This window comes from Elgaria multicarinata, chromosome 4, assembly GCF_023053635.1.
Source record: "Elgaria multicarinata webbii isolate HBS135686 ecotype San Diego chromosome 4, rElgMul1.1.pri, whole genome shotgun sequence".
Lineage (NCBI taxonomy): Eukaryota > Metazoa > Chordata > Lepidosauria > Squamata > Anguidae > Elgaria > Elgaria multicarinata.
Genome location: NC_086174.1, coordinates 38,563,944 through 38,579,915, shown reverse-complemented (window position 1 = coordinate 38,579,915; position 15,972 = coordinate 38,563,944). Strand labels below are relative to the sequence as shown.

The 15,972-nt window shown below is 41.6% G+C and overlaps 1 protein-coding gene across 1 annotated transcript in view; it reads right to left on the bottom strand.

The window, feature by feature from the left end:
• Window positions 1-14,103, bottom strand: part of DNAH14 (dynein axonemal heavy chain 14) — a 206,086-nt gene extending 191,983 nt beyond the window's left edge. The window contains 2 exon segments of the mRNA XM_063125389.1: window positions 11,277-11,513; window positions 14,056-14,103. Of these exon segments, the coding sequence (XP_062981459.1) occupies window positions 11,277-11,513; window positions 14,056-14,103 (285 nt within the window).
• Between the last annotated feature and the right edge of the window lie 1,869 nt (window positions 14,104-15,972).

Here is a 15,972-nt window from a genome sequence, read left to right as displayed (position 1 = left end):
CCTGCCACCAGTGGCAGGCCTCTTTAAATAGTCCTCTGACCCTGGAAACAGCCACAGTTGCAGGAATGTTTCTTTGCTCTCATGGAGTGAGGCTACCTTGCTGAACCTTCTAAATGGGCTTGTTCTCTGGCTTGGTGCAGCAAAATGGCTGCATGTGTCTCCTTGTCAGCAGTTTTCTTCTTGCTTCTGCTGCTGTCTGGCTTTTTTCAACATGGACTTGAAGCAATCATGAAACTGCCACATCTGATGCCTGACTTCCTTCCCATATATTATGCCAACATGTGACTACTTTTGACAGTTTTGCAGTGGTACAAAGCAGTTCTCAAATTATGGGTTGGAGGAAGGTAGGGGGTCTCTTAATGAAGCCCGTAAACTCCACCCCAACTCCCCAAATTTTAGCCAAATCATGGGTTTTGTGTAGTCTTCTAAGAGTGGGTGGCATCACAAAAGGTACTGGGTCCCCTGTCCCCTCCTTTGTGTAATTCAAGCATTGGCACAGTGTTGGAGCCTTGAAGAATTCAGCGAGGTAGTGTTCAGTCTTCATTGCCTCTATTGCCTTCTCCACTGTAGGTACGTTGTTGGGAACTTGAGGGCAAAGGAAGTCGCAGCAGGGGCAGTGGAGGTGGCAAAGATGGGTGTTCTGTGAGGATGTTTACATCCTTTGCCAGTATTCAAATGAAGCACTCAAAAAGCTCAGCCCCTTTTGTGCTGAATGCTGGGATGTTTGTGCATAACTCTGAGAGTAGAAGAGTAACTCCTTAGTGACATTGGCCAAGACTGAGAGAGTACAGCAGATCTAAAACCTTTTCATCAGACACTGTCTGGCAGAAGATTAACACTTGATCCCTTTGGCCAGGAGGATTCTGGGCTGTTGTATAAAGGCCTCAGCTTGAACTACTTGCAGCTCTTTCTTCAATCCCACAACTCTGGCAGTACAAGGAACCGGGATCTGATCTATGAGGTTCCTGGATGAAGTCCACACATCTGATGCTCCCTTCATCTTGGGCATGTCTACACAAAGGGTTTGCCCCAGGGTGGCTTCGCAGTAGCGGCATGTCATCTATTTGCAAAGCCATCTGGGGGCAAATTCTGCTCCAAAAAAGTCGGGCACTTACCCCAACTTTTTTTGGTAGCGGAGCCCATGGCACCCCGATTGGTCACCATGGGTGGTCCCGTGCTTGTAAAAGTAAAAACAAACAAACGGGGGGAGGCGAGGAACAGGGCTGTTCCTCCCCCCTCTTTTTCTAAAAAAAAAATATGTATCTCCACAGCTGTGCAGTTACAGATAATAAAAAGAAATGGGGGGGGGGAGGAACGGGCAGCCAGAGGGAGTAGAGATGGTTCACCCTGAGTCCCTGCCGCCTCTCCCTGCATCCTCCTCTGGCTACCTCGTTTCTCCCCCCCCTTTTAATTTTTGTTATCTGTTTCTGCGCAGCTGTGGAGATACAGATAATAAAAAATAAATAAAAGGGGGAGGAACAACCCCGTTCTTCTCCACCCACCCCCCATTTTTTTTTTATTTTTTATTTTTTTTTTATTTTTGCTTCTAAAGAGTGGGAAAGTTCGCACTTGTGTTCCTTCCCGTGCAGTTGCCGGGAAGGAATGCAAGTGCGGCAGCAAGGTGCCTCGTGGTGCCAAAGCGCCGCCGTAAAGATGGAGACCTTGTTCTGTTCCTCCAAAATATATTGGAAGTAATACTGCAAGCTCTGTGGAAAGAAATGACACCCCTTCTGGATACTGTATATCATCTTGTTGCTAAATTTTATTTTCCCACAGAACATTAAAATCAATGATGGTTTACACTGAGGCCAAGTGGATCTAATGGTGGATGGAGGCCTGAGGTCAGACACCTGCTGAGTCATGAAAACTCACTGGATAGTACATGTCTACACACACACACACACACATTCTTGCATCATATATAGCACGGTTCACATGATTGTGGAGGAGAAATAAGCCAAGGTGGTCCACCTGGCGCCTACACTGTACTCCTTTCGTCGCCAACTGAAGACCTTTTTATTCTCTCAGTATTTTAACACTTAATTTTAACTTAAATTTAAATTTTATCAATTTTGCTGCGTGGTTTTTTATTCTGGTTGTGCTTTTTATATTGTATTTTGTATTTGTGCTTTTAACCTGTTGGTTGTCTCATTATGGTTTTAATTTTTGTGAACCGCCCAGAGAGCTTCGGCTATTGGGCGGTATAGAAATGTAATAAATAAATAAAAAAATAAAGAAATGGTGGGTTATTATCTCCTCGGCTTGCTGATTGCATGCAGGGGGGTTAGTATAATTACCCTCACTAACATGGCTTGTTGTGTTGTGCAAACTTGACCAGGGTGGCTTGTTGTGGGTAACAAACCACCTAGAACCCTACAATAGCCCATCAGTGGCTTGTTACCCACAGCAACAAATCACCCTGCCTGGGTTTGTAAGACAGGACAAGCCGTGATGCTGAGGGTACTTATGTGAATCCCTCCCCCCTCCCGACATGCACGGGATGGGGGAAGTTAAGCCAGCATGGGTTACTTCCTCTCCATGATTGTGCAAATTGGATCAATAAGAGTTGATAGAAGCAGGCTCAACATTTTGCATTGTACCTGACATGACAATTTGAATATATGCGCAGAATTCCTCAGGCTGAGCTTCCCATTTAACAAGCTTTAAAACTGGCCTATAAAACAAGCGTAAAGCAAAACCAATATACAACAGCAGTACTGAGAAAAAAAGATGAAACAAAATGTGGTTATTGGATAATTTAAACGTCAAATTCAATTTAACTTGCTCTTGTTTTCTCGGAAATTGTCTCCTTCCACCTCTTGCAACTGTCATCATCTACATAACATATTTTGTCCTCCAAGGATTAGGTACTGATTTTGTGTCAGATGATTAAAAAAAAATAGTACTGAGCATGCACACAGATAGCTGTTCATTCTGCCATGTTATTTTTGGTATGTTTAGGGGCTGCCACATGGAATAGAGCTGATTCAGAATAACTTAAAGAATGTGGCACTAAATAATTTTCTCCTAGTTTAATAAAGATATGAAGTTTTTTGTGATGCAAGCATGCCTGGAACAAAAGTATTTTGATTAGGGTCATCACCTTTCCTGAGTAAGGGCTGCCTTGCCCTCTAGACAAATGCTCATCAATATGAATTTATTTAAACGTATACACATTTAACATTGCTGATTTACTAAATACAGACTGAGTTTTTTGCAAAATACTAGGTAGGTTATTTTAGGAATAGCTAAAGTATACTGAGTCAGACTATGGGTCCATCTAATCTAGTTTTGTCGAGACTGTGGGCTTCATTAGATGAAGGGGAAATTGTGTTTCCTTACTAGGGGTTTGCTTCTTTTTTCTCTTGCGCAATCAGAATGGGGCTTCATTACATGGGCGGAGAGGGGTGACCACATGGTCTGCAATGGAAAACTTCCCATCATCTCACAGTGCATAGCCCTGAATGGAACAGCATCCCCTAGTGGGTGACTTGTAGCCCAACTTCCCCTGTACATGGTAGGAGATCCCGAGATATTTAAGCAGAATTGGGATATCACAGTTTTGTTTTTTCAACAGAATTACTGGGGGAAGACTCAGGAAACTTCCATTTGATGCCTATGTCATCAAAAGGACCTGTGAACTTCTGTGAGTGGCCAGTCATGAGCATGCCCTATTTCGCTCATGTGAAGACGCCCTGACTGGCAGCCCCTCTCTGCAGTGTCAAGCAGGTTTATATCCAGCCCTATCTGGAGATGCTGGAGATTGAAGTTGGGACACACAGGGACGATCCCTGGGATATCGCCCCGTCTAGCCATGGTCCTAGAGTGTCCCTGGAACATCCTAGGAAGTTGTGCTCGAAGGATCCTGACAACTTCCTAGGACCCTCTGGGTATGGTCACTGTTATTTGTGGCTTTGTTTTTGTGAGGGTAGAGATGGGACAAGGCAAAGAGAAACAGAAAGGAGCAACACTGGAAAGACAAAGAGAAAACAAAATTATCCACTGCAGAGGTTGCTATATTCTCATACCTAACTTTACAAACTGTCATGGCTGCTGTTTATAAAAAAAAAAAGACCCTTCCAAGGAATATTTTAAAGATGTTCCTTCAATAGGTAAAAAAGAAAAGAATGTGAAACATACAGTGCCACAAATAGACAGAAGTCTTGGTTGCAACCACATTGTAAATAGTAGTCTGTTTAAGATGCAATCCCATGCATGTTTTAGACAGAAAAACGTCCTACAACTCCCAGCATGCTGACTGGGGGATTCTGGGAGTTGGAGGACTTTTTTCTGTCTGAATATGCAACAGATTGTGACCCTAGTTCCAAATTAACATGATTTAGGGCACAATATAACAGGGGAATCCTGCAGTAGGACTTTTTTCTAATCTAAACATATTATTGTGCCCCTAGTGGTCAGAGTTGCACTGTTATTTAGGAAATTTACGAAGAAGCATCAATGGGATACCTGATTTAAATTAGCTTTTTTCTTGCTGATTTCAGTCACTTAGATTTGTATCATCAATCCATCCTGTCTAGAATCCATGGGAACTGGGGATTGTAAAAAGTCTTAAGTAAAGAATCCCGATATTTTAGGGTGACTATATGAAAAGGAGGACAGGGCTCCTGTACCTTTAACAGTTGTATTGAAAAGGGATTTTTTTATTATTATTTTTACTTATTTATTTATTTATATAGCACCATCAGTGTACATGGTGCTGTACAGAGTAAAACAGTGAAATAGCAAAACCCTGCCGCATAGGCTTACATTCTAATAGCATCATAATAAAACAATAAGAAGGGGAAGAGAATGCACCAAACAGGCACAGGGTAGAGTAAAACTAACAGTATAAAAGTAAGATCAAAATCAAGTTCTAAAAGCTTTAGAAAAAAAGGTGTCATTTGTATATATGGGGAACCTGGTGAAATTTCCTCCATCACAGCAGTTAAAGCTGCAGGTGCCCTGCCCTCTTTTAAATCTGGTCACTCTAGTATAGCTCCTGCAGCTTTAACTGTTGTGATGAAGAGGGGATTTCACCAGGTTCTCCATATATACAAATGACACCTGTTGAAATTCCCTTTTCTATGCAACTGTTAAAGATACAGGAGCCCTGTCCTCCTTTTCATATGGTCACCCTAGATATTTTAGTATGTTTTTATCTGCAGCTCATCAGCTTTTTCATTTTACCAGATATCCATACAAATCAATTGGTACTGACCTTTGCTTATAATAGCACTTTTGGAGAAATTGCATTCCAAGAAAACAGGCTCTATTGTTCTGGTGTGAAAGATGGGAAAAGGTTGACACACATTTATGAGAAATGCTACATAGATAGATTGAACCAATTTGAAGCAGCTGGAGCCAGGAGCTATTTTACAGGAACATAGCTCATTTTCTCTGCATATTTGTGAAAAACGGTACAGCTGCATTCAGAAGCTCTGTAAGCAAAGGCCATACATTCCAATACTGTTATTTCAATTGAACATTTCCTAAATTATAAAAACAAAAGAAACCCCTTATATCTTATGATTAAGGCTTAACATTTGTTTTAATTATGTTAATCAAACTGTTGGGCTTGTGCCATAGTTTACAGCCCAGTCCTATGCATGACTTCTCAGAAGGAAGTCCACTCTGTTCAACAAGCCATATTTCCAAGTAAGTATAGGATGCAAAGGATACAGGCTACATGTCTTCTTTCCACTCCTCCTGCTGAAATTTTTAGTAATTGAACTAGGAAAGTGAAATATTTCATCTCCTGCATTAGTATGTGTTCCGCTACATTGTACTGTTGTCTGTAAAGTAGCATTTTACAGGAGTTGAGAGATATGTAGAACTCCATGGCAACAACATTTAATAGCTGTAGGGTGACAAGCAATAAAAGCAAAAGGTAGATAATATCACACTATTTGATCAGCAGTAGAATCCCACCCCCCCACAAAAAATATGTAATGGAAGACCAATTTATGATGAAGCCAAATATTGTCCCATTTTGTCTTCTGTGGGTCATCTTGAAAGATAAGTTTATAAAACATTTGTTGTAGTTGTTATTTTTAAAAAACGATGTCTTGCATTCCAATTATAGTGGATCCTAAAACCATTCAGGCAATGTAGATTAGCAGAAGGGAAAAGAGGCTGTTCTAGTCCAATTATGAAACAGCAGAAGCTCAAAACCAGGTCCCACATTCCCTACTATGAGATAACAATATGAAGAAAGAGCATTACTACAGCTCATAGTGAGTGCTGCTGTCTCCTCTTGCCCTTCTGAACTAGAAATGCAACAGCCCATTTCAAGTGTAGAAATGCAACTTGAAGCAACAGCCCATTCTGTTCCCTGCATTAAGACTTTTTTACATCCTTTTTTGCAATCTCAGTTCTCCGAAACAGGAGGAATTTAAGCAGATTTGACCAATGAAGTATCCAAAACTGTTGTTGACCTGCACTCTGAGTGTTTATTATTCTATTTGAAAAACCAGGATGCACGTGGAAAACTACAAAAACATTGCAGAAATATTGTGTGATTCCACGTGAAGTTCTCTCATCACCCTTCCTTGGAAGTAATCCTTGCTTGACTTTTTCTGAGACTACTGTACGGAGGGTTGAAAGGCAGTTGCCTTCCAGCAGTTCAAGTTACATATGCTTATTCATCAGGAACACCTGTATTTCTGCCTATGAGGTATTTTTAAAAACACATTTGCCTAAAATGCACTGCTTTTTTGTAACCATATCTTGGATATATTCAAGTGTAGAACTTTGGACCTTGTGAATCTTGCTCAACACTGAAGCTATGAGGAGGACATACTTAAATTAATTTTGTCCCTGTGATGAAAGTGCAAACAAAAGTCTTCTTTCCTGAATTCCAACCTTTTCTTAAAGAATTTGAGATAAGCGAGCAAGAGAAATCAGAAACTGCATATAAAAACAAAATAAACCGTAATTTCAGGCTAATTCATTAAGACGGTTCCTAAATTAATTTCAGCAATATGAGACATGGCGTGGGACATGTCTTGGAGGGAAGCCACAGAGATTTCCCAGGCAAACAAAGACTGAAACAATTAAACATATGAAACAACAATCCAACCTTAGGGGATTGTGTTGACAATTTCATTCTTATTTGGAGCTAGCTCTTTTTTGTATAGTTCAGCCACGTTTAGTGCTTGTTTGCCCTAGAAACAAGGAGAGACTGTAGTTGGACCAAAGAAGACTGAACCCCAACATGTAAATAAATACTGTAGTTTGGATCCAGAGCTTTTATTCCACCAGTGGGAGCAATCCCAAATGGAGTCCCACTCAGAACACTCCTGCTGGTGGAAGGCTTTCTGTTCTTGGGAGACTTTTGCTGGATCCAACCCTAAGTCTGGTTTGGCATTGACTTTCCAGAAAAGTGAGATGGTGGCAATGGAAAAGACCAAAATTACTTTTGTTTGTAAATGCAAGTTATGAATCCCCCCAATGATCATAGGTCAGATGTGGATCATTCTCAAAGCTTCTCCCCATTGAACCAACCATGTGGTCTTCAGATGATGCAACCACTCCAGGTGATATAATCTGGAGATTCCTACCTCAATATGCCCCTTGCAATTGAGCTTTAAAGAATTAATATATTACACACTGAGCAGATCTACATGTCGTACTGAAGGCGCTTGCGTGCGCCCCCCAAAAGATTGTGTAGATCCTGCAGAAGAGGTGGAGGAAGAGGCGGAGGAGGAGGAGGAGGAGGAGGCCCCGCGTTGCCCCTCGCGAGGAGGAACTGCTCTGAGTGATTGACATTGTTGGGGCCTAGAGCGTCCTTGCCACCACCGCCCACCTCCCCGCCAGCCTCCTGCTGCCGGCGAAAGAGCCACCCAGGGTGGAGAGCTCGGCAGAAGAAGCTCCGCTTTCTTCCGCCCCGGGTGGCTCTTTCGTCGGCAGCAGGAGGCCAGCGGGGAGGTGGGCAGTGGTGGCAAGGACACTCTAGGCCCCAATGATGTCAATCACTCGGAGCCGTTCCTCCTCGCGAGGGGCAATGCGGGGCCGCCTCCTCTTCCTCCTCCACCTCTTCCTCCGTCTCTTCTGCAGGATCTACACAATCGTTTTGGGGGCGCACTGGAGGTGCACGCAAGCGCCTTCAGTACGACGTGTAGATGCCCTCATGGTTTGGGTCCAGGTTACCAGTGGGATCGCCTTCTCCCATACAATCCGCTCCACACACTCAGGTCCTCTGGGAAGCGTTTACTTCAGTCAGCCACAACTAGGCTGACAACTGTTACCCAGAGGATCTTTTCTTCTGCTGCCCCCAGACTGTGGAATGGCTTGCTAGAGGAGATTCATCAGCTTAATGCTCTCTCTGAGTTTAAGAGCTTTATCACACCAGCGTTATACTGTGCAATCATTGCGAATTGCATGCAAAGGACTCAGAAGTTTTCCACCTTATAATCTGCTTTGATTGTGAAGTACTCCCATGCATCCTGCTTTAATTGTACTTCAAAGGCAAAAGATTCACCGTATTTAGCCCCTACTTTTTGAGCGTATCTTCCGAGCTGCCGCTGGGGCGCAGGAGCAGGATGTTAAACAAATGCTTACATCTGCGTAAGCTTTAAAGATAAAGACATCAAAATTGGCACAGTAATAGATATTAGGGAGAGTATTAAGCATACCAAATTTGAATTGAATTGGGTCATCTTTTGATTTTTTATTATTATTTTATATTTCCCCCCTTAAACTCACTTCCTGGTATGCAAAGGATCGCTGTCGCCTGGTAGCAAAAACAACAACAACCATGAAAGTTTAGCACTACAGGGATAATCTGAGGGAAGCAGGTACATGGGATGAAGCTATAAGACAGCCATAAAGACTAGTCTCTTCCGGCAGGCCTACCCTGTTTAATTTTAAACCTAAGAATTTTAAGATGCCGTGATTGTTATTTTAATATTGTATTGGTTTTATATGCTCTTTTAACTAATTTTATGTATTATATTGTATTTAGTGTTGTTCCCCACCTCGATCCAGAGGAAGAGGTACTGTAGGTAATAAATAAATTTATTATTGTTATTACACTGCAAAATTTACTCCTCCCAATAGAATAATTCTTTAAAGATCTATTGCGAGAGGCATCTTGAGACAGAAATCTCCAGATTGTATCATTGGAAAAGCAAGAAAGATATGTTAGGAGTTCAGTCTTCTTTCCACAGCAGTTGGGGCAAAAATCTATCACTAAGTATAGCTAATCCTGGGTAAATGAACTGGTGTATAAATACAGTATAAACCTTTATTCAGAATAGGCTATAGAGCAACCTAGGTTGTTAAATAAAAAAGGGGACCTCAGCATAAAGCTCTAATATTTGGCAACTGTGTAAATCTTTGTCTATGCCCTTCTGATTCAAGGCTTTTCCCGAAAGGCAGAACAGCATGTTCATATTCTAAAAATGGAATCCCTCCTAATTATTTAGCAGACACTTGATTTGTTAATCAGTCCGAATAGAAAACAAATAAATAAAAGTATCATGGTGCTCTTTTTAGCCATCCCCCACACAGCAATCTTACAGATCTCTAGACCTCTTGCCTGCTGTTTCTAATAACATTTTAATGGCTTTTATTTCCGAGAGATTTGGTTTTGAACGGTAGGAGAATGTAAAGATTTGGACTCTCCAATCCATTTATTAGGTCAGATACAATAACACTGTGCTGGAGGCACAGTATGAAAGAAACCACAGGGTATTCCTAAGCAGCACTAATAGCAGCAGGGAAAGAAAGCCATTCCCCCAGCTCATCAATTAACTAATTATTGGAGTTGAACCACCATCTAGATGCAGGAGAGAACGGAAGAACTGATTTTGTTCTGACTTTATACTGTTAGTTTTACCCTACCCAGTGCCTGTTTACCCTACCCTGTGCCTGTTTGCATTCTCTTCCCCTCCTTATTGTTTTATTATGATTTTATTAGAATGTAAGCCTATGCGGCAGGGTCTTGCTATTTACTGTTTTACTCTGTACAGCACCATGTACATTGATGGTGCTATATAAATAAATAATAATAATAAAGGTGAAGAAAAGTATTTCAAACCCATTTCGGAAGTGCAGAAGGGATCATCCATATGAGTAATTTTCATGTTACGTCTTTCCGTGCTCATACATTATAAAATACATCATTTCATAATGTTACTTTTAAGCACATATAACCTAGATAGAAATTGGTCATGTTATTGAAGCCCGGAGAGTCATTTAAAGCCACACATTGCATACCCAAGACAATATAAGTGCAAGACATCTAGACATAAAATGCAATTACTTGACATGCACCTCTTCTTGGACTGGGTGCTGCATGTTGTATTAATGAAGTGTAACGTTTACTGTAGCGCTCAAGCCTAACATGCTAATGCAGTTAAAAGAGTTGCTAAAACATCCAGCTGTTGCTTTCCTTTAAATGTATTCAGATGTGTTTATTTGACTGTTGAAAAATCTATCCTGTGATATGTTTATATATTCAGATATTCTATTTGCATTCTCTAAAACATTTAATGAGATTCTGCATCTCTACCCATCACTCAGTATAATTTCCTTTTAAACATGACACAGCCTCTTGTAGCTAGTTAGCTTTGGGACTGAGGGATGTCAACCAACCATTTATTCATCCCTGGATGCAGTGTCACCCCCTTAAGATTCTCCTTTTTCTGCCTCCCTTGTTACCATCTTTGCACTAAAAATACTTGTAGTCTTCTCTTACATCATAATGAAGATGGAGACTTTTCATTTTGGTAATAGCTCTGCTTTTCCCCAGTCTTTTAAAGGGTTTGCACTTCTTAGCTATGTTGGGCTTGTAATACATCTTCTACCTCATGCCCTTTGCAGAGGCAGCCCTACCATTAGGCATGATTTGCATGATTGAACAACCCACCATGGCTTGTGGGCAGCCATTTTGAATATTCAACACCTGGCTAACTTGTTGCATCATGCAAACCCAGGGAACGTGGGCTATGTGATGGTTAAACAACCCTCATATAAACCATGGTTTCTGGATTTGGGCAACACAACAAGCCACAGCTGGGCACTGAATATGCAGATCTTACCTGGCACAGAATGGCACATGCCGCAGCCCACTGTGAAATAAATAATCCTGAGGTGGCTGCCTTTCTTTGACCCAGTTTTTAGGTTCAAAACAGCCCATCATAGTTTAAAAAAGCCACATTGGGCTGTGTTGAACATGCAGACCAGGTCGGCGTGAGGCAACTACCTCAAGCAGCAGATGCTGGGAACGGAATAGCAGCAATATGTTGGAGGACAAAGCTTCATGTGCCACATACCTGTCCTGCATGCTTAGGCCAGCCTGTTGCCTTCAGGTGCACTGGAGAATACTGTCCTATCACCAGTGCTGAACTAAGATTCAACTGCTGGCCCAGTTGGCTACTATATGTGGAATGGGATAGTGGTAACATCTTATACAGACACTCTTGGATGAGACTGATTATCTGGATCCATTTTAGTCGGGTTTCAGGCGTGGCATTGGCACAGAAGCAGCCATAGTTGCTCTGTATGATGACCTATGTCGGGAGAAAGACAGGGGGATTGTGACTCTGTTGATTCCCCTTCATCTCTCAGCAGCTTTCGATACCATTGACCATGGTTTCCTTCTGGAACAACTGGCTGAGTTGGGAGTGGGAGGTACTGCATTGCAGTGGCTTCGTTCCTACTTGGCTGGTCGGCTCCAGAAGGTGGTGCATGGGGAATTTATTCTGCTATAAATTAGATTATAGCAATGTGCTCTACATGGGGCTGCCTTTGAAGACAGTTCAGAAGCGGCAGCTTGTGCAAAATGTTTCAGACAGATTGATAGCTGGAACCAGAAGGTTTGAGCATATAACACCGATTCTGGCCCGCTTGCATTGGCTGCCTCTATGTTTCCGAGCCCAATTCAAGGTGCTGGTTTTAATCTATAAAGCCTTACATGGCTTGGGACCACAATACCTAACAGAACGCCTCTTCAAACATGAAGCTACCCAACATGAAGCTCAGAGGATGGCAACAAGGGAGAGGGCCTTTTCAGTGGTGGCCCCCCAATTATGGAATGATCTCCCCAATGAGGCTTGCCTGGTGCCAACATTGTTATCTTTTTGGCACCAGGTCAAGACTTTTCTCTTCTCTCAGGCAGTTAACAACATATGCTGAGTTTTTAACTGACCCTAGAATAGTTGTTTTAGATGGATATTGTTGTTTTTATGCTTTTGATGGTTTCAAATTTTTATATTTGTTTTCAGTGTTCATTGTTTTTAATCTTTGTAAACCACCCAGAGAGCTTTGGCTATGGGGTGGTATATAAATGTAATAAATAAATATTATCCTTCAGTTCAGGCAGCAAAACAGTGTGGGCTAGCCCTGCCCTTTCCCTATCACTTCTTCCCTGCTTGTTTCCCTGCCAAGTTGACACAGTTTTTGCCAATGCAGCTGCAAATATAGTGATGGCAGGGAAACATGGTGTGGGTGTACGCGCAGGTGCAAAAAACAGCCATCGGTGGCCACATGTAAGCCAAGAGCCATGGGTTCCCTAATGCTTGAACTTGGTGCACTTGTTTACCCAGACTTTCTGTAGCTTGCAATTAATTGCTCTTAATTATATGCTGTTCCTTCTTACTTCTCCTTGTATTGTTATTGTAGATGGAATTGTTTTAATAATGTATTTAAATGTGATTTTTAATATTTATATGTGAACCGCTTAGAGATTGTATTATATTAAGCAGTATATAAGCATTGTTAATTAATACAATAAGCTGCCTTAGATCGGCCATTGGTCCATCTAACCCATTTTGTCGACACTGACTGGCAGCAACGGCACTACAGGGTTTCAGGCAGGATTCCACCCTAGTCCTATCTGGAGATGCTGGGGATCGAACTTGGGACCTTCTGCATGCAAACGTATGTGCTCCACCACTGAACTACAGTCCACTTCTTACACACAGAACCATTAACCGCTGTAACTAAGATACATAAAAAGATGCTGCCTAGTTGTAACCTTGTTGCATGGTTACAACTTTCTTTTAACTTTCTTTTAAAAAGATCAGGATACCAAGCCAGCCTCTTCCCAATCATGCTACTAGCAATGACAGTACATATTTTAAAATATTACAACATGTTAGGTAGCTTGTCTTTATTTCACCATGATCTCCTCTTTTCTGTGTCAGAGGTTGATTGAAAATGTTTTACTGAAGTAGAGGATGTGCATAGTTTAAAATATCTGTAGTACACTCTCTTCTACAGCCAAAGAGTGAGAAAATTAGAGACAGCTGCTGTATAGCAGCCAAGCACAGGAAAATGACAGACAATATGAAATCAAAACTGCATTTGAGCTGGCAACTTTGTTCTTGACTAGAGTTATACCCTACATTCATTTCATAACAAGAGATCATCTCATTCAGTAATTTAGCACTAAAAGACTGAAATTAGTCTCATGAAAGTGTTAAGCAAAGCAAAAGGGGGGAGGGGGAAATCATTCTGATACTTCACGGTGTTGAATTGGGCTACTCAATAATTTGTTCTTGCCTGAGATGAACATCATTTTGCATCAAGTACCAACAAGCCACAATGACTACTTATTGAAAAATCAATTGTTCCTTAGACTGTGCCTGCATTCTCTAAAGGTACAACCTGCTTGAATGGCATTGCTATAAAGTTTGTTTTCATCTTTGAAGGAGATTGCTCAAGGGACAATGAGCTTGATCACCATTTCATACTCCTCAATGGTGAGTGATTCATATAAAAGCCACAATTGGCACATTAGCTTTGTTCGTCACCTTGGTAGTGATTTGAACAACATTATTTTTTGTTCGAAACTTCCCAATGCTGCCATTTAAATGCATAGTCCAGATACAGGCTTGGCTCCTAAGATATTAACTTAAGGAAGCTCACAGCAGGGAGGCTTCGCATCCCACCCTGCCCCCAAGAAACTCCTCACTGGAGGATCAGGAGACCCTTCTCAACAATATGGAATTTGGTATGGGCAGCTACTAGGGGGAGGGGGAATCACCCCAAATCAAGCATGGCTCCTATGATGTTAACTTAGGTATATAATCTCATCCTATACACACTTACCTGAGAGTAAGGCCTATTGAACTCAAGGGCTCTTACTTCTGTCTTCATATGCATAGGATTGCACTGTTAAGGATGTTAATGGAAGTAGCGTTTCCTGTCCCTCCCTCCTCCCAGCAACCTCCATGCATCAACCTGCATTGTTCAGCTGGACCCCTCACCCTCCAGAGAGAATATAAGAACCATGCTGGGTCAGGCCAAGGGTCCATCTAGTCCAGCACTCTGCACAGAGTGGCCAACCAGCAACCCACAAGCAGGACATGGGTGCAATAGCACCCAGGTTCCCCAGCAACTGGTCTACATAGGCTTACTGCCTTGGATACTGGAGGTAGCACATAGCCATCAGCACTGGTAGCCACTGAGAGCCTTCTCCTCTAGGAATTTATCCATCCCCCTTTTAAAGCCATCCAAATTGTTGGCCATCACTACATCTTGTGGTAGTGAATTCCAAAGTTTTAACTGTGCACTGTGTAAAGAAGTACTTTCTTTTACCTATCCTGAATCTCCCATCAATCAACTGCATTGAATGTCCTCAGTTTGTCGTATTTTTAGAGAGAGAGAGAGAGTCTCCCTATCCACATTCTCCACACCATACATAATTTTGTACATCTCTATCATGTCTCTGCTTACCCTCCTTTTTTCCAAGCTAAACTATTCCAGCTATGGTAACCTTCCCTCATAAGAGAGATGCTCCAGCCCCATTTTAGTTGCCCTTTTATGTACTTTTTACAGCTCTACAAATCTTTTTTCCCCTTTTAGGCATTTAGGTATTTTTAGGCACTGAAAGGAGTGAAGGATCCTTACTTGTTACTAGGAGGAGGACCAGAAAAGGTCAGATCCATATCAAGAATAAGGGTTTATTTCCTTGTGGAGCTCTATTGCCTCTGATCCTCTTATGAGAACAGTCCTCTTCCCCCATTCAACTATAGTCTGCACACCGGCTATAGCAAATCCACCTCTGGGAACCTGTTTCTGCATTCACTGTACTGAAAGTGTGGTTTTAAATTTCCCTAGAAATAATATAAGTACTAAATCTAATTTCGTCTTCTAAGGCAATTTTCTACCTCTGTAATCTTTCTCGTGTTCTTGAACAATTTCACTTCCTTGGTGTATCATTTCAGACAACTTCCACATACACCCCAATTACATTTGACTTTCATACTTTTCAAATAATCTCTTCCTTAAGCTTGATGCTGCTTTTCTATCTCACTTTCAGTTGAATTGACTTCCTTCTTATAATGATACGAAAATGTCATACAACCTGTATTAAGCCTGCTTCTGAAGTTGCCATAATAACCGGAAGAACCAAAATGTGATTGGTTGAACCATCTTCATAAATACTTCCTCAGTTACCTCCACCTGAAGAAATTACACATGTTACAGAGCTCTGATTCTTCTTCTTAGGATCCATTATGGCTAATAGTGGACAAACAGTAAAGCCTGTTCAATTTTGCCCAGACTCTGTTGCATAAACAGGATTGTTGCAAGACTGGTTAATACAACAACAACAGTAACCCTTTAAAAAGAGGACAGAAACAATTTTACAACTTTTTATAGATTTCTTATTCAGTACTAAGGTTAATAAGATAGAAAATATGATGCCAATGCCTGGATGGAATATGCTCTATTAGAAGTGTGAACTGTATAAGAGGAAATCAGATGGATCAGACCAAGGGTCCGCCTAGTCCAGCATTCTGTTCACACTGTGGCCAACCAGATGCCCATGAGAAACCCACAAGCAGCACAATTACCTTGCTTAGAGGAAATTCTGCAGACACTATCTTCTAACAACCCCCTGAGGAAGGCCTTTGAATAAAATGCAAGCTGAAATGCATCGGGCTTCATGAAAATAAATTATTTGCATCCTGAGAACCCGTTTCTCCTTTTCTCTGACCTGGCTTGGATGCTCTTCTCCTTTTG